The sequence below is a fragment of the Sporobolomyces salmoneus genome, assembly GCF_050403485.1.
Source record: "Sporobolomyces salmoneus JCM6883 DNA, S_salmoneus_JCM6883_v1_ctg36, whole genome shotgun sequence".
NCBI lineage: Eukaryota > Fungi > Basidiomycota > Microbotryomycetes > Sporidiobolales > Sporidiobolaceae > Sporobolomyces > Sporobolomyces salmoneus.
The window spans coordinates 115,816-132,433 of record NW_027481127.1 but is presented as its reverse complement, the minus strand read 5'-3'; the positions used below and the strand labels follow the sequence as shown (position 1 = coordinate 132,433).

Here is a 16,618-nt window from a genome sequence, read left to right as displayed (position 1 = left end):
ACCGAAACCAAATAACGACTATGCGATCACTCTCCGCCTCTTCTACGTTTCGAACCATCCCCAAACCTCTCCTTCTTGTCTGCGAACGCGGCGACTTTCCTCTTCTTTTGATTCTTCTTCTGTTCAGCTCGTCGAGATTTTCGTTTCGCGTCTTCTTCAGGATCGTTGATGGCCTGAAGGAACCCAACCAATCCTCGATCAGCTTTCTGTTCCGGTAGGGATATCGAAGAGAGAGAGGGAAAGACGACTTACTTGAAGAGCGAGAGTACGTTTTCGTTCGTTACGTTTCTCGGCAGCTCGTTTTCGAATCTCGTTGTGTACGGCCGCGTATTCAGTCGTTCCAATCTTACTTTGCATCAACTCTTGAACTTCTCTCGCAAGAGTTTGGAGTTCAGCTATTCCACACGCAAAAGTATGTCAGTTCAAAACTCGAAAGATGGAAGAGAAGAGGGAGAAATGATGATTTACCCATTTGAGGATCTTGAGCATTGGGATCTTCAGAGATTCGAAAGATTGGAATCGCGAGTTGCATAGTGAAACGTTGGAGCGATTCTTTATCGAGGTGAGAGATGCAGGCGGCGAAGAACCGAAGGATCGAAGCGGGTTGAAGTGACCATTGACCCTGTTCAACTCATTGTTCGTCAGCAAACGACGTAAGCTGCGAGAGAAGGATCGAGACTCACAGCGTTGAGATCGTGCATACTTGGACGAGCAGTGTGAGCTTGTCGAGTTTGGTAAGATAACCTCGTCAAGAGCCACCTCAAAGGATCCGATTTTCGCTTCTCGTCCGCTTCAGCTCCTCCCGCAACTTCTTCCTCCTCCGCGACTTGATCCTCCTCGTTCGAAAAGTGTGTCGTATCGGAACGAGCGTCGAAACATTTCGCGGCAAAGAACAAGTTTTTGACGATTTGCATCGCGAGAGATTCGTTAAGTAGAGGACTCTTGAATTGAAGGCAACCTTTTTGAGCGGCGTCGAGGAGGTTCGGAGTTGCGAGGGGATGGAGTTCGGGTAGATCGGTCGAGGGGAGAGCGGAAGAACTCGCGGCGTAGAGGTTACCGAGAAGTCGAGCCGAGGAAGCTCGAATCCAGATGTGAGGATAGAGGAGGTGACCTCGAACGGCCTTCCAGATCGAGTGGTTCGATCGTTCGTCGGGAGAGACGAGGTCGGGGAAAGCTTTGTAGACGTGAGAGAGACTTTGAAGAGCTTGGTAAGGAAGCTGCCAATCGTTCTCGAGGTCGAGCGTGTCTTCTCCTTCTTGTTCCGCTTGTTCGAGCTTCTCTTCGCTGTCCGTGAGGATATCGAGGAGGACGTCGACGACTGCAGGTGCAGAGTTCTTTCCTTCTTCTCCGAGGGCATCGACGGCGACTCCGAACAGTTGAACAGCCGTTCGAGCGAGTTGAGGTTGTCCTTTCTTGCCCGCCCAACTGTGGAGCATCGAGACGAGAGTCGCACGAGTTTCGGTATCGATGCGGTTGAAGAGGATCTTGACGAGTTCCGCCGCCATTTCGCGACATCGAGTCGATTCGTCGTTCGCGATAACCATGACGAGTCCAACGAAGAAGAGATCGGCCGATTCTTGGATGAGTTGAGTCGCAAACTTGCCGAGAATCGCAGAGAGGAGTTCGAGAACCGAGAGTCGTCCGCTGTCGTACTGGTACGACAGATTCTTGACGAGGAAAGTGAGGGATGTCTTGAGTCGACCGCGACCTTGAGGGTAGTCGAGGAGGAACTGAAGGTAGATCGATCGACAGACATCGCGAACGTTCGTCGATTGGTTCGTGACGAGCATTTCGGCGACCTTGTCCATGAGATCGTAAATTTCGGGAGCGACGAATTTTCGTGACATGATCGCTCGAAGAAGTTGGAACAGAGTCGCTTGTCGATCGGCTTCTTCGATATCGGGAGCGATGAGCTGCAGCACAGAAGGAGAGTTAGCGAAGTGTCTCCCGAAAAGGAAAGAAGGAGAAAGCTCACCTCGAGAAGGGTAGTGAGTTGCTGTTCTTTGAGCACGACAGTCTTGCAATCTCGAATGACCGTAGACAGAGTTCGAAGAGCCGATTGAGCGAGTTCAGATTCCGTACTTCCACTTCGTTCGACAACGTTCATCATTTGTTTGACGAGAACCGGGGCCGCCTTGTCTCGACTCGTGAGGGGACAACGAATGAGAGAAGCGGTTGCTCGCATACTCCTTGCGAGAACGACTGGATCCTCCGAATAAAGCGAATTGCCGACGAGACTGAGGAGGGGTTCGAGGCGAGAGATGATCTCAGGCGAGTCGAGGTCGAATTGAGATTTCCGGAACGCAGAGTTGAATAGCTCGAGACCGAACGAGACGAATCGGTAGGCGTTCTTTGAGTAGGTGTCCTGAACGTCGTTCGAGTCGCGAGTCATCTGAACGTGGAAGTCGGGAGCTGCTTTTTTACCCTTTCGAACCGTCTTGACGTTCTTGACGAAATTCGCGTTCTGGGTGATGAGCGAGTGACAGAGATCAAGAGTCGCAGTCGGGTCGAGTTTCGGGTTCGCGACCAATCCGAGCGAGAGAGCCTTGAAGACCTCCTCGACGTCCCTCATCGTTTTGGCCGAATCGGTTTGATGCATCTGTTCTCGTAGAGGCGCGAGGAGAGAAGAGATTCGGTTCGGTGTGACGACCTTGGCGAGGATTTGGAACGAGTCGAGGGATTTGAACGATCGGACTTCACGGAATTTCGTCTTTGCTCGGAACTCCTGAGAATGTCGATCTTTACTCGGTGCTCCAAAGATGTCGCCCTCCAAGACGGGAACGGTCTGCTGAAGAGCTTCATCGAAGTCGACGTTGTCGGGACTTTCGGCGAGACGAACGAGGAGGGCATGAACTTTGAAGGCGAGAACGTGAAGTTGAGGTCCTCGGGCGAGCGCTTTTCTTAATTCTTTGACGGCACGAGATAGGGTATCCTTTTCGTTCGCGACGACGATGTTGGCGAGAGTGAGGCGAACGAGATCTCGAACATGCTGATCTCGGGAGCGAAGGAGTTGCGAGAGAGACATGAGGAGAGCGGTTTCTTGAACGTCTTTCGTATCTCCCGGAATGTGCTGGATGACTGCGTTGATACCTTCTGCGACAGGAACTCGAATCTCGGTGTTGGAGTCGTCCCGTTGTTCAAGGTACGAGAGGAGGTTTGGAACGAGTCGATTCGAAGTCGTCGCGAGTTGATGCGCCTCCGTTTCGAGGTTGAAGTGGAATCCCTTGAGTACCGATACGAGAGCTCGAACGCAGGGTTTCTGAGCCGCACCTGCAGCCCTTGCGAGTTTGAGGTAGTGGTGAGTGAGCTTCGAGTAGGCGGACCAAGCAAGGTATTTCGCGAGACGACCAAGGCATTGAACCGTTTCGTTGACGAGGTCGGGGTCTTTCTTCTCGTCGGAGCCGATGATGAAGTGATCGAGGAGAGGAAGGAAGAAGTCGGCGATGACTTTGCTCGAAAGGTGACCAGCTTCGACTTCATCTGCGAGACGACGGAGAGCCCTCGTTCGTCGATGATTCTGGATGTGAAGGATGTTGTTGAACCAATTCGCCTCGATATCGCCTTCGACGAGCAGGGGCTTCATTTGATCGAGTTCTGCGATTCCTTGAACTTTTTCGACCGAGTAACCGATGACGGCGAGAACCTCCGATCGGATGAGTTCGACCTTCGAGCGGAGACAGTTTCGTAGACCGGGGAGGTAGATCTTCGACAGCGCTGTTCTAAGACCTTCGTTGTCGCTCGTTCCAGATACCTCGACGAATCGACGGAGAGCGTAACTCGCGTTACTCCTGATCGCGAGTTCCTCCTCATCTTGAACGAAGAAGAGCATGTTGTAGATGACGACGATCCATTCGGCGGGACGAAGAGTCGAGTAGAGCTGTTCGTTGAGGAGGGAGAAGGCGGCGAGTCGACGATCGAAGTCGGGTTCTTCAGAACGTTTCGCCGAGTAAGAGTTGAGATCTTCGATGACGGTCGCGATCTTCTGGAACGAGGGTTCGATCGAGGCGATGGAGTTGAACGCGGCGACGAGTTGAAGACGAGCGTTACGAGCTCGGGCGGAAGAGAACAAAGTCGAGATGACTTCGACGCAACGATCGTAAAGAGGAGTATTCGGTTCAGGTCGAGCGAGGGGGTAGAGTGCCGTGAGGATTTTAAGGAGATCCGTCTTGACTTTCTCGGGAACCGTTTTATTCGTTTTGCGAAGGAGAGGAGTGACGAGGGAGATGAAGTTCGTAGCTTGCTCTTGCGAATTGACGTATTCGGCGAGGGCGCAGAGGAGCGAGATTTGCCTTTGAGCGACTTCACCTTTCGCGTCGAGACTCGACGAAGTAACTGCGATCAATCCTCCGAGTTGAACGAGGAGAACGTCGACGCTCGGTTGAACGACTTCTCTTCCGATCTCGCTGTCTTTTCCTCCATCTTCTGCACTGAATTCGACGAGGTGGGAAACGATATCGAACACGCGAAGAATGACGGCAGGTTTGACGTTACGGACGGTGAGGACGCCGTAAAGTGAAGGAAGGAGAGACGGATCGAAGTCGACGAGGTTGCGGAGGAGATCTCGACGAACTGCCCAAGTGACGAACAATTCGAGGAGGGCCGAAGGTGCTTGAGCATTCTCGGCGGCGAGAGTTGGTAGACGAGGTGAGATAAACGAAGGGAACGCAGCGGCGAGGTAAGGTCGGAAATCGAAGTCGACCTCGAGTCTGAAGAAGACTGCGAGTCGTTTCAACGCCGTTTGACGAATGTGTCGGAGTGGTGCGAGTCGCGTCCCTTCTCCTTCTCCCTCTCCATCTTCTTCTTCCTTGTCCTCCTCTTCCTCGTCCTCAGCTCCTTCTTCCGTAACGACTGCTTCCGGGTTGGCGTCGCCTTCGAGACCTTTTTGAGCGAAATGGAGAAGATTGAGCGTCGCCCCGAGGAGATCTGGCCATCGACTAACGAGATCCTTTCCGAGGTGTTTGAGGATATCGGCAAGGAGACCGAGGAAACCGAGTTGGCGTTTACCGGGTACGGAAGGAGCGACAGGTGCGAATCGGAAAGGCTCTCCAGGTTGGGTGACGAGGAGTTTTCGAAGCGGTCCGAGAGTGAGGTCGACGAGAGTACCGAGTTCTTCAGGAGAACAAGTTCGAAGAGCTCCCAAGATCGCGGCACGTCGTCCAGCTCGACCTTGTCCCGAACTTGCACTCGCTCGACCGAGACGAGAAGTCATGAGACCGTAAGTGATTCGGATGATCAAAGGAACAACGTCGGCTCGGTGCGAAGGTTCGAGTCCTCCATCCGCGGTTGTCGATACGAATTGTAGAAGCTCATCTCGGAGTTTCGTCTGATCGAGGAGGTTCTTGAGTCGTTCCGAATTCGCAGCGACAGCGGGAATTTTCCATCGGAGAATGCATTCGAGCGCGAGTTTCTGAATTTCGATATCGGGAAAGGCGAGGAAAGTACGGAAGAGGGCGTCGAGTTCGGCTGCTCGATAGAGTGCTTTCGGGTTGTGAAGTTTCGAGAATAGTCCGAGCCATGAGACGAGTCGACTCTTGCGTTCTTTCGCTGATTCGTCCGAGTGGAAGTACTGAGGAGCGTCGTCGGCCTTGTCGGGGATGACATCGTCTCGTTGGAAAGAACCCAAGAAGACTTGGACGTAATCTCGACTGTGTCGTTGAGTGATTTCGGGAATGGCGCAGAAGAGCGAGAGGAGGTTCGATTCGTAAGTTGCGATGACCAATCGTTCAGGGGCGATTTGAGCCTTTTGCCATAACAAAAAGTCAGCGACGGTGAGACGAACCCAGAAAGTAGAATAACTTACGGTGATGAGCGATTCTTCCCTAGCTTCGACCGCCTCGATTCCTCCGTCAAACATCCTCTCCTCCTTCGCTACGAGGTTCCTCAGATCCTCAAAGTGGAACTCCCTCAACTGTTGTTCCTCGAAGACGAGCGGAAGATCGGTCGATGAGCCACCGAGCGATTCAGCCCATTCGGGTTTTCGAGCGACGAAGAGATCGGATCCTCGAGTAGCAGCGGCGAGGAGTTGTCGATGAGTAACGTTCCACACGGTATCGGCGAAACGACCAGAGAGAAGGGCGAGAGCTCCTGTCGCTTCCGGCCAAAGAGGCTTGAAGTTGACCTTGAGCATAGCTGTAACAGCGACATCTCGTCAGTTCACGACGCGGCAAGCAAAGGAGAGAACGGTATGACTGACCCGTGAGGTACCGCACGACGATATCGAGAGCAGGTTTCTCATCTTCTCCATCTCGACCAAGTTGTCCATTCGCGACTAATCCCAATTTCCTCAACTTCATCGACTTTTCCCTTGCCCCTTGTACACTGAGCGGCATCTGCTCCGCTTCGATGCATTTCGCAACGAGATCTGCTGCGACAGGAGTTTCTTCAGGAGGGAACAGGGTTGCGGCGATTTCAAGGGAAGAGAGTCGAAGGAGAGCGTCTTCCGAGAGGAGATTCGGGAGGATCGAGTCGTAGATCGCGGTCTTGGCAGCATCTGATCGATCCGAGGCAAGTCGAGCCAAGTTGAGAGAAGCGACTCCGCGCATGACTTGTCGATGCCACGAAAAGTTGAGAATCATCGGTTGAACTTGATCTGCGAGCTTCTGATTGATCGAAGCTTCTGGCGGTGTCAGGTCGGCAATTGCTGAGTAGGACGAAAGAGCGGTGCCGAGGACGACGGCAGGAGAAGAGGCGGAGGAAAGGTAGGCAGTTCGAGCTGTCATGACGGGACTCGAAGAGACCGTGCTGGCGAGAGAAGCGAGTAAGGGCGAGAGGATGCGATGACTCGAGTTGAGATAGGGAGCGATGAGAAGAACGTCGAGAAGCTCGAACGTCTGTCGAAGTCGGCAGTCAGAAACGTTTCGCGAGACAGTCAGAGAAGAGCGACTCACTTGTTCCTCTTCAACCTCCTGATCCTGCTCGTACGCCGTCTTCCAGCTCTTAATGACCTTCTGCGCGACTTCGACGACATTCTTTTCCCAAACTGCAGCGGCTTGACCTCCCTTTTGCACCAACTTTCTCAACCTTTCGCTCTTCGTCAACTTGCCCAACAAAGCCAAACTGTTCTTCCTCTTGTCAACTTGTCCAAACTCTCCTTCTTCTTCTTCCATGTTGGTTTTCTCTGACTCCGAAGCGAGGTTTCTACCAGTTGATTCGAGGATGAGTTTCGCGAGTGAAGTTTCGAAAAGGTTCCATCCGGATTGATCGAGGACGCTCGCGAGCGTGCACCCAGCGGCGAAGACGGAGTCGCTAGCTTGAGGGGCGAAGAACGCTTCGAGAATAGTGCGGACGGGAGAGGAGAGGATGTCGGATAAGACTGCTTGAGGGAGAAGCGAGGTGAGGAAAGTGAGGAGATGGTGGAGGAAAGCTGCTGTTGGTTTGGCATGAAGGAGAGGCGTCAAGAGAGCGAGGAGGGCGAAGAGTTTCGGCTTGAGGGAAGCTGTAATGGAGTTCTCGACAGTCAGTTTTCGTTACCAACGAATCTGAGCAATGAAATCTCTTACGAGGGGTTCTTGATCCGTTTCTCACACCAATCAAACACGAGACCACTTTCAGCGCGACACATAGTCTCTCCCAGTCTTTCTCAGCTTTGTCTCCCTGGCTCTTCAGCTCGTCGGCGAGAACCTTGAGGAGAACGTCTGCAACCGGTTCGAGCGGCTCAGTCTTGTAGACGTGAGAAGTGAGAGAGATGATCGCATGTGCCGAGATATCGCTGGGAAGAGTCGCTGGGGACGGAAGGGAGAGGACGGCGTTGATGAGAGTGCGAAGAATCGAGGGGGTTCGTGAATGGAACAAGTTGTTCGGAGCCTGTTGACGCCAATATTATTAGTCGTACGTCGAGCGCTAAGGGAGAAGATCTGAACGTACAGTGCAACTTTCGACGACAACCCAAGTGACACCTTCTGCGAAGATGTTCGAGTTTCCTTCTTCTTGACCACGACCTTTTCCTTTTCCCTTCCCTCTTCCCTTTGCACCCCTCCCACGCGGTCGTTCGCCACCGTCGATCTCGACAACTTCCGCTACATCTTGAATCGCAAAGTCGAAGAAGAGTGAGAGTTCCGAAGGTGAATCAGGTAGTGAAGTCGGTTTCGCTTTTCGAACGAGGTAAGAGAACGAGTTTCCGAGAAGTCGACGAGTCTGAGGTGTCGTGCGGAAGTTGCGAGGTAACGTTCTGTGAAGGGTGACTCGGGGTTCAGAATCGATGAAAGGCTGAGCTGAAGTCGATGCGACGGGAGCGAGAATTTCTGTTTCCTCCTCCTCCTCATCTGAAGCTTCTCCATCTTTCTCGCCAGCGGTTGCCCCTTCGATCTCCATGCTGATCTCCTCCGCGATTACGTCTTCCTCTTCCGGTCTCGCAGGAGCTCCTAATCCCCGCCTAACGACTTCCCAGACGTCTGATAGTCCTCCCTGCTGTTCTTCGGGGTCTTCTTTGCTTTGAGCAGCGAGGATATCTCGTCCGAGATCCCGGAACAGCGCTCCGAGTACGTCGTAAACTCGTTGGAGAATGTGAGGATTTGCGGAATGGAGAGGTGAGGGAGCAGTGAGGCGGATGAGAGTTGTGAGAAGGAGAGTGAGGTGCGGTAGGAGAAGATGAGCGAGGTCGGTAACGAGAGGAGGTAATAGACTGCGAAAGAGAGAGAATCAGAATTGAAAGAACGAAAACGATAAATTCGACAACTCACTCCAAGATAGTTTCTCCACATAGCTCTACCTCGTGTGAGGGCCCTGCTAGTACTTCACAGATTGCTTCGACGATTTCCTTCCTGAAATGTACTACGAGCGGTAGACTCCTCGTCGATTTTTCGATTTTGCGGTTGAATCGATTGAACGGGATACTCAAGTTGATCAACAGACTCTGATGTAGAGCGTGACCGAACAACGAATGCATCTCGTCTTCCCTGCCTTCCTCCTCTCCTTCGAGCATGTCTCTTCGATCCCTCACCGCATCCAGATCAACCTTCATCTTCCCTATTCTCGCTGCCGGAGAAATCCATTTGAACTGTCGACCTTTGATGACCGGTTTCGAAGCTCTTTTCGCTATTTGTTCCTTGACTGAGAGGGTCGAAGTCGATCTCAACTTTTTCGGATCTTTTGAAGGTTTCGAAGAAGAGGAAGAGGAGGCATTGTGACGAAGGGAACGGAGGGTGGAAGAGCCATGTGAGTTGGAAGACTTGGTCTTGCGAGAGTTGACCATGCTCTCAGAGGAGAGAGAGGCGGAGTTTGATGAAGGAAGAGAAAGTTGAAAGAGGCGAGAAGGAAATCGAATAGAGAGAGGCAGGGAGTCCGTTGAACTGGCTGTAGTTTGATCCTTCTACTTCTTCTGCTCTCCGTTGAGGAGAAAGGTGGTGATGGTGAAAGATGAACTTTTTCGATGAGAAAGGCCTCAAATTTCGCAAGTCGAAGAGAAATTTCATCGCCCACAAAATTGCGAACTTCCCCTCGACGATCGTCCGGCTATCTCTTTCGCTCCCGTCACTCACTCTGTTATCGTCACCCCTACATGTTTCGATCCGTCGTCTCTCGATCTCTCCCAGCCCGATCCGCCTTCTCCATGATTTCTTCCCGTCCCTCTTCCTCGATCGCTCCTCCCGGCAATGCGAACCCCGAAGCTTTCCCTGCTCAACGAGCTGCAGCTCTCGCATTCGCAAAGGAGAACGGATACTGGGGGGATTGTCTAGTCGAGATTCCGGTAGAATGGGGGACACAAGGTGAGTTACTTTCGGAGACTCAAGGTGGGGATTCGCAACGAGCTCAGTTTGAACTGATTTCATTCGCTGCATCGAGTAGATCCTAACAATCATGTCAAGTGAGTCGAACAACAAGAGCGATCCGATGTTGCGACGTTAACTGATGACCTCGGCAATCAATTTTGAAAACTCTTTCAGCAACGCCGTTTACCTTCGATGGCTCGAGGTGAGAGCTCTTTCTTCCTTTACGAGCCCTCACAATGTCGCCGAGCTAAATCTGACTCTCTACGTCTCCCCCCTCTACGTCTCCCCCCTCTACGTCTCCCCCCTCTACGTCTCCCCCCTCTACGTTCTTTGACGCACCAAGTCCGGTCGACTGAACGCGATTCGAACCCTCAGTAACGCTCTTCCTGAAGCTCAAGCGAAAGATCTGCGAGGGTCCGGCAAAGGAAAGGGAGTCATTCTCGCTCGGTTGACTTACGACTATCTGGTCAGTCCTGCGATACTGCGTCCTTCTTCCGATTGCGAGGTTCATAGCTCACTCGCGATTCCCATCCTCTCCTCTTCCTTTCAACCCCCTTTCGCCGTCTCTACTCCGACCTTTACAGAGAACGACTCATCACCCAGACACGATCCTAGTCCTACACAAAGTCTCCTCAGTCTCGGCTCGCAAAATGATCATGGAACACGCTATCTATTCCTATGACCAGTCAACTCTAGTAGGAAAAGGTGAATGCGTATTGGTAGGATACAATTATGATACGCTTAAGAGTACGGAATGGCCTAGTGAAGTGAGGAAATTGGTAGAAGAAAGGGGGGCGAAGAGTGTGGATTCTTCAGCGAAATTGTAGAACTCGAGCTTATTCTTAAGGAACTATGTCGAATCAGTGATGTCGTATAAATGCTGCTGTGTTTGTGAGTTTGCGCGGAGAAGTCGGAAACGAACGAAGCACAAGCGAGGAAGCGGGCAAGAGAGAAATCAAGAAAGCTTTGATCGAAAAGCGAGGGAGTAGAGCATTGACGATTGTAGAGCAAGCCCAAGACACACAGCAGGATATCCCGGTGGGTATAGGATAGGCAGGAGAGCAGAAAGAGAACGAGCGCTACATTGGACGCTGCAACTAACTGAATTATACAACATTGTAAAGTTCACGAGGCGAACTATAACTGCAATTGACTATGCTACCTCGACCTCGCCATCTCCCGCTCCAACCTGATGACCCCACTCCTTCCTCCCAACGCTCTTTCAATGATCACCATTAACCCCATTCGTCAATTTACTCGTTCCATTAACCTTTCCACTCGCTTTCTTCTCATTCTGACCCACGACGATCTCTCCCCCTTCACTCTGAGTCCTCAGTCTCCCGAGTGCTTCTTCCAACCCTTTCTCTGCTTCTTCCGAAGGTTCCTCCACCTCCAATTTCTTCAAAATCGCCTCTACTCCCGGGTTCCCTCCGAGTCTCCGTACTTCCTCGAACGCTTGAGAGGTCAAAGATCGGAGAACTTGTCGAGTGTAGGAAAAGGAATTCGTTTGCTGATTCATGTAGGAAACGGCGTAGGTTTTCGGACCGGGTGAAGAGGGTCGTTGGCGGAGAATATCTGCGAACGAACGAAGCGATCAGTATTCTGTGGACAGTGAGGAGAAGGATGGAGGGAACATACTGAGGATTTGTCGATTCGATTGATCAGCTCTAATAGCGTGAACTATCGGGAATGAGAATTTTCCTTCGGAGAAATCTTCGCAGAATCCTTTGTTGTTTGCGTACTATAACCGTCCTCGGAACAATATCAGTGAGCTGTACTGAGTGCGAGATGGAAAGAGCTCACTTCGACAGATTGCAGATTGACATAGTCATCTCGAATTTGGAAAATGATTCCGATCAGATTTGCCAGAGGAACGTAATCTCTGTTCATCTCGCCGGTGATATCAGTGATCGCACGTTTCAGATGCTGATACTGGAGTACGACGAGCTCACCTAGGAGGGTTTTCTGGAGAAGCGGCCATCATCAATTTGATCGCTATCCGGAATAATCCACCAGTTTCTGCACAAAGATCCGATATTCAGCTTGACTCATTTCCTCAACGAACGAGAATCTAACTCACTGTTGTTGACCATTTCGATGTACTCTTGTTCTGTCGGTACGACCAAGTTTTCTCGATAAAACAAATCCATTCCTTGACCTCGATGGAGATTGAGCAATTCCTCTGTTCCCGCCCTCATTTAGCTCTGTTCCAACGTATCACTTGAACAGGGTAGGACTTACGAGTAACCATTTCCTCTATTCTTACTCCTTCTCGACTCGGACGAATGCGTTGTAATTCCTGAAAGGCGAGAAAATAGACATAGTTTGCAGAATTGATCGTTTGCGGAATACCGTAAATCTTGTGAGCGACTAGAAACACTCGAAAGAATCAGTACTAGTGCTGGGGAAACATAGAGAAGCGGAAAGTTGAACGAACCTGGCATTCCTCTTCGTAAATGGGAATCATCTTCCACATCATCCATTCTATCACAGTCCCCTGTCAGCTCAAAGTGCAGTAGGTAGAGGAGCATGAGATACTCACAGAAGAGAAGCAGTATGCAGCATTCCAACGACTTTCTTGACGACCTCCAAATCCTGATTTTCACATTTCATCCACTCATTGAAACTCGCAATCAAAGCCGATCTAACTTCTTTCCCCGGAATAGAAGCCAAATACGTATACGGTTCGACGAGAGTCTGATAGAACGCGGATTACGACGATTCAGTTTCGTCGCTCGCTCGATGTTCGGAATCGGACAGATCGGAGACGGGAAGGAAAGGGAGAGCTAACCTGTTCTTGAGAGGAGGACCAAGAGGGTGTACCAGAGATCTTTTCGAGGAAATTGTCGTAGAATTCAGACATGGCTGAAGGGGAGGAGCCGATTGCGATTCAGGAGAGACGACGAGAGTTGAGAGAGAGGTGGGGTTGATAGAGCTGAATTGGAGAAGAAGGGCGCTCCGATTGAATGTGCTTCGTTATCAGGCTGGTCTCGTTAGTCGTGTCTAGTTGGGGTCGAAGTCGAAAGAGACGCAGATCCCTCGATTGACGGGATCGAGTTGATATTCGGCTTCGGTGTCTCCGGGCTTTGCTCCGATCCCTTCAACTTCTTCAATACGAGCAATCCGACACAACGCAGACACTCGAAAGGTTATGGTCCGACCACCACCTTTGGTCTACCTAACGATGATCGCAAGTTGTTTGATCCTCGTTCCAACCTATTTCATCCTACGCGACTCATTCGACACCCAAGCGATTCACACAGCGAAATGGGCACCTGGATCAGTCTCGGTATCGCGTGGAGGAGCAGTAGGAGCAAACGCGATCTTGTTCGATGAAGCAATGTTGAAGGGAGAGACTATCATGCCGAAATTGGGTAACGCTACTGCAAAGTAAGCCCTTTCCAGTATCTTCTGTTCAGTCAGAGCTGACAGGACTTCTTGAGCGCCGCGTAGAGCTGAACTGGGGAGAGCATCTTGGGTGAGTTCCTACCCCTTTTCCCTCTCTTTCGCAAGTTCCTTGTGTCTGATGGAGTACTCTCTCGTATCTTCTGATACAGAAACTACTACATACTATGGCGGCTCGATTTCCCGAGAACCCGACGAGTTCTGAACGAGAAGCGTTCAAATCTTTCCTTTACCTTTTCTCGAGATTGTATCCTTGTGGAGAGGTAAGCTCTCGTTGCTAAACGGCTATTCATTGTGCGAGACATTGTTGACGCTGCTTTGCTCCCGATGACAGTGCGCCGCCGAATTCCAAGCTTTATTGAAGAAACATCCGCCTCAGGTGAGTTTTCATTTTCTTCTGCTTAACATTCAACTTCGCGCCTCCCTTCTGAACTCGACTAATCCCCTGTTCGTTCCGTGATAGACCTCATCTCGATCAGCAGCCTCTTTCCACCTCTGTCATCTACACAACCTCGTCAACCTTCGACTAGGTAAACCAGAATTCGATTGTTCGAAAAATCTCGAAGGGATCTACGACTGTGGTTGCGGGTCAGACGAGGAAGAAGGGACTGGACTGTCGAGGAAGGGGGCTGTGGATCTCGAGAAGAAGGAGCAGAAGGACCTGGAAGAGGGAGACAAAGAGGAGCAAGAAGACGGAGTGAGAAGAGATCCTCAGACTGGATTGGAACTCGTCGGTGGATAGCGCTCCTCCTTCGCCTCTTTCGTATACAGCATCCCATTTATTCCCCTCTACTTCGTTCTTGATACCCTTCTCGTTTTCGCATTGTCCTTGTCGTATTCTTCTCCGTCGTGTCACGTGAACCCAAAATTTCCGTTCAATCCTCCGTTCTCCTCAATGACCTGATGCTTCTGGTATCGGCTATCCTAGTACGTGACCGTCCTTGCGTGGCTTTCACGCGATTCTAGCGAATTTTCGTGAGAGTTGACTTTTTTTTTTCTCGAAGTGCTTCCTTCTCCTTACCCCAACCCCTCAGCTGCTTCGACTATCAGAAAGCACGCTTCTATACAACTACAGTACCTAACATCAACACACACGTTCACTAGCCAATGTCTGCAAATGAATCGACTGGATTAGAGAGTAAACTCGGTACGTCCCTCATCTCTCCTTCTTTCACGTCCCTGGGAGTCTCTGGACGAGTCTAAACAGATTCAGATTGCTAACCTGTTTGATCCTATACCCCTCTCCCTCCCCTCTCTCGACGCGCCACTTGTTTTTTTCATACTCTTCTCCCCCTCTCTCTTTTTCTTCCATTTCTCGACTCGAAAATGCTTCACGCTGCGTCACGACCGTCACTTCTACTTTCAAACGCGCTTCTATAAAAGGCTCTCTCTCGGTTAACGGCGGAGGAAACGCTCCTACTCGTTCGGCCTATGTTCCTCCTCACATGAGGAAAGCTGGAGCATCGTGAGCCTCTTCTCTCTCTCTCCTCTCTCCTTTCGAATGAGTTCTGACTTTGCTTCAATGCAGTGTCACTCCTGAGGCTCCTCCCGTCGGAACTTACAACGCTCAAGCTCCCGCCTTCGTTCCCCGTCCCGCTGAAAACTGGGGAGCTTCTCCCGCTCCCACTGCTTCGGCTCCTCGTTCCAACTTTGGTGCCCCTCGTGGGCCTGGAGGAGGATGGTCGACTGGAGGCGCAGGAGGAGGAGGAGGAGGAGGAGCATCTTACGGTGGAGGGCAAGGTAGCTTCGGCGGAGGACGAGATGGTTACGGTTCATGGCAAAACGGGAAACACGTCCCGGGACCTCAGAACCCTCGCATCGAGAAGGACCTTTTCGGTGAAGCTGGAGACGGAAACTCTCAAGGTACCGGAATCAACTTTGACGCCTACGCCGACATCCCCGTCGAAGCGACCGGAACTGAAGTTCCTGAACCCATCACCGAATTCCTTCCTCCCATCGACTCTCATCTTCTCGAGAACATTGCTCTCGCTCGTTACAAGACTCCTACCCCTGTTCAAAAGTACTCGGTTCCGATCGTCAACGGAGGTCGCGATTTGATGGCTTGCGCTCAAACCGGTTCCGGAAAAACTGGAGGTTTCCTCTTCCCGATTCTCTCTGCTCTCTTCACCGAAGGTCCTCGACCCAGCCCCGCTTCTCAAAACAACCGAGGTTACGGTCGTAACCGTATCTCCTACCCTACCGCACTCGTCCTCGCCCCGACTCGTGAACTCGTTTCGCAAATCCACGACGAAGCTCGCAAGTTCGCCTACCGTTCGTGGGTTCGTCCCGCCGTTGTCTACGGTGGCGCCGACATCGGATCTCAACTCCGCGCGATGGATCAAGGTTGCGATCTTCTTTCGGCGACTCCTGGACGTCTCGTCGACATGATGGAACGAGGAAGGATCTCTCTCGCCAACATTCGTTACCTCGTTCTCGATGAAGCCGATCGTATGCTCGACATGGGATTCGAACCTCAAATTCGTCGTATCGTTCAACAAGCCGACATGCCCGACGTTACGGATCGTCAAACTCTCATGTTCTCGGCTACTTTCCCTCGTGAGATTCAAATGCTCGCTCGTGATTTCCTCAAGTGAGCCTCCTTCCTCGTTGTCTCTTTCATGATCGTCAGCTGATCCGTTGTTCTTCGTAGGGACTACATCTTCCTTTCCGTCGGTCGTGTCGGTTCGACTTCTGAAAACATCACTCAAAAGATCGAATACGTCGAAGACGACGACAAACGTTCCGTCCTCCTCGACATCCTCTTCGCTCTCCCTCCCGGTGGACTCACCCTCGTCTTCGTCGAAACGAAGCGCATGGCTGATCTCCTCGAAGGATTCCTTGCTCAAAACAACTTCCAAGCGACTTCGATTCACGGAGACCGAACTCAACGCGAACGTGAATTTGCTCTCGAAACCTTCCGCAGTGGTAGGACCCCAGTCATGGTCGCAACCGCCGTCGCCGCTCGTGGTCTCGATATTCCCAACGTCACTCACGTCGTCAACTACGATCTCCCTTCCGACATCGACGATTACGTTCACCGAATCGGTCGAACCGGACGTGCCGGTAACACTGGAGCCGCGACTGCTTTCCTCAACCGTGGAAACAAGAACATCGTTCGCGACTTGATCGAACTTCTCCGTGAAGCGAAACAAGACGTTCCCGCCTGGCTCGAAGCCGTCGCGAGGGAATCGACTGGTTTCGGAGGGGGACGAGGTGGAGGACGTGGTGGGCGCGGTCGCACCGGAGCTTCCCGCGATGTTCGTGCTGGAGGTTTCGCTGGATCTCGTGGAGCAGGATCTTCAGTTGGTGGATGGAACTCTGGTCCTTCGGCTGCTGGATTCGGTGCTTCCGCTGGTGGAGGATACGGAGGACCCCCTCGTGCTGGAGGGGGATCCTACGGAGGTTACGGTGGAGCTCCCGCCGGTGGAGCTTCGTACGGAGGAGGATCGTCTTCGGCCTGGTACTAAACTTTCATCTCCGACTCTCTTTCCGACTCTCACCTTCCT

At 51.8% G+C, this 16,618-nt stretch overlaps 5 protein-coding genes across 5 annotated transcripts; 3 read left to right on the top strand and 2 right to left on the bottom strand.

Annotated features, from left to right (window-relative positions):
- Positions 1-26: 26 nt before the first annotated feature.
- UTP20 (Utp20p) lies at positions 27-9,190 on the bottom strand (the record flags this gene model as incomplete). Its single annotated transcript, XM_076633299.1, has 11 exons — positions 27-173; positions 253-395; positions 469-622; positions 684-1,913; positions 1,976-5,740; positions 5,801-6,129; positions 6,194-6,830; positions 6,888-7,435; positions 7,500-7,803; positions 7,864-8,620; positions 8,679-9,190. 11 exons carry the CDS (start codon positions 9,188-9,190, stop codon positions 27-29), a joined length of 8,526 nt encoding a protein of 2,841 aa, XP_076486751.1.
- Positions 9,191-9,496: 306 nt separating this feature from the next.
- Positions 9,497-10,534, top strand: JCM6883_002605 (acyl-CoA thioesterase; the record flags this gene model as incomplete). The annotated part of the gene is made up of 5 exons (XM_076633298.1): positions 9,497-9,704; positions 9,784-9,802; positions 9,882-9,909; positions 10,051-10,173; positions 10,292-10,534. The coding sequence occupies 5 exons, from the start codon at positions 9,497-9,499 to the stop codon at positions 10,532-10,534; spliced, it is 621 nt and encodes a 206-aa protein (XP_076486750.1).
- A 395-nt stretch (positions 10,535-10,929) lies between these two features.
- Positions 10,930-12,570, bottom strand: BTS1 (farnesyltranstransferase; the record flags this gene model as incomplete). Its single annotated transcript, XM_076633297.1, has 9 exons — positions 10,930-11,282; positions 11,346-11,448; positions 11,511-11,589; positions 11,660-11,726; positions 11,788-11,889; positions 11,949-12,077; positions 12,145-12,191; positions 12,250-12,404; positions 12,499-12,570. The coding sequence occupies 9 exons, from the start codon at positions 12,568-12,570 to the stop codon at positions 10,930-10,932; spliced, it is 1,107 nt and encodes a 368-aa protein (XP_076486749.1).
- Positions 12,571-12,858: 288 nt separating this feature from the next.
- ERV2 (flavin-linked sulfhydryl oxidase) lies at positions 12,859-13,854 on the top strand (the record flags this gene model as incomplete). Its single annotated transcript, XM_076633296.1, has 5 exons — positions 12,859-13,097; positions 13,161-13,185; positions 13,265-13,375; positions 13,447-13,491; positions 13,576-13,854. The coding sequence occupies 5 exons, from the start codon at positions 12,859-12,861 to the stop codon at positions 13,852-13,854; spliced, it is 699 nt and encodes a 232-aa protein (XP_076486748.1).
- Positions 13,855-14,219: 365 nt separating this feature from the next.
- JCM6883_002602 (DEAD/DEAH box helicase) lies at positions 14,220-16,579 on the top strand (the record flags this gene model as incomplete). The annotated part of the gene is made up of 4 exons (XM_076633295.1): positions 14,220-14,259; positions 14,496-14,577; positions 14,641-15,702; positions 15,763-16,579. 4 exons carry the CDS (start codon positions 14,220-14,222, stop codon positions 16,577-16,579), a joined length of 2,001 nt encoding a protein of 666 aa, XP_076486747.1.
- Positions 16,580-16,618: the final 39 nt, after the last annotated feature.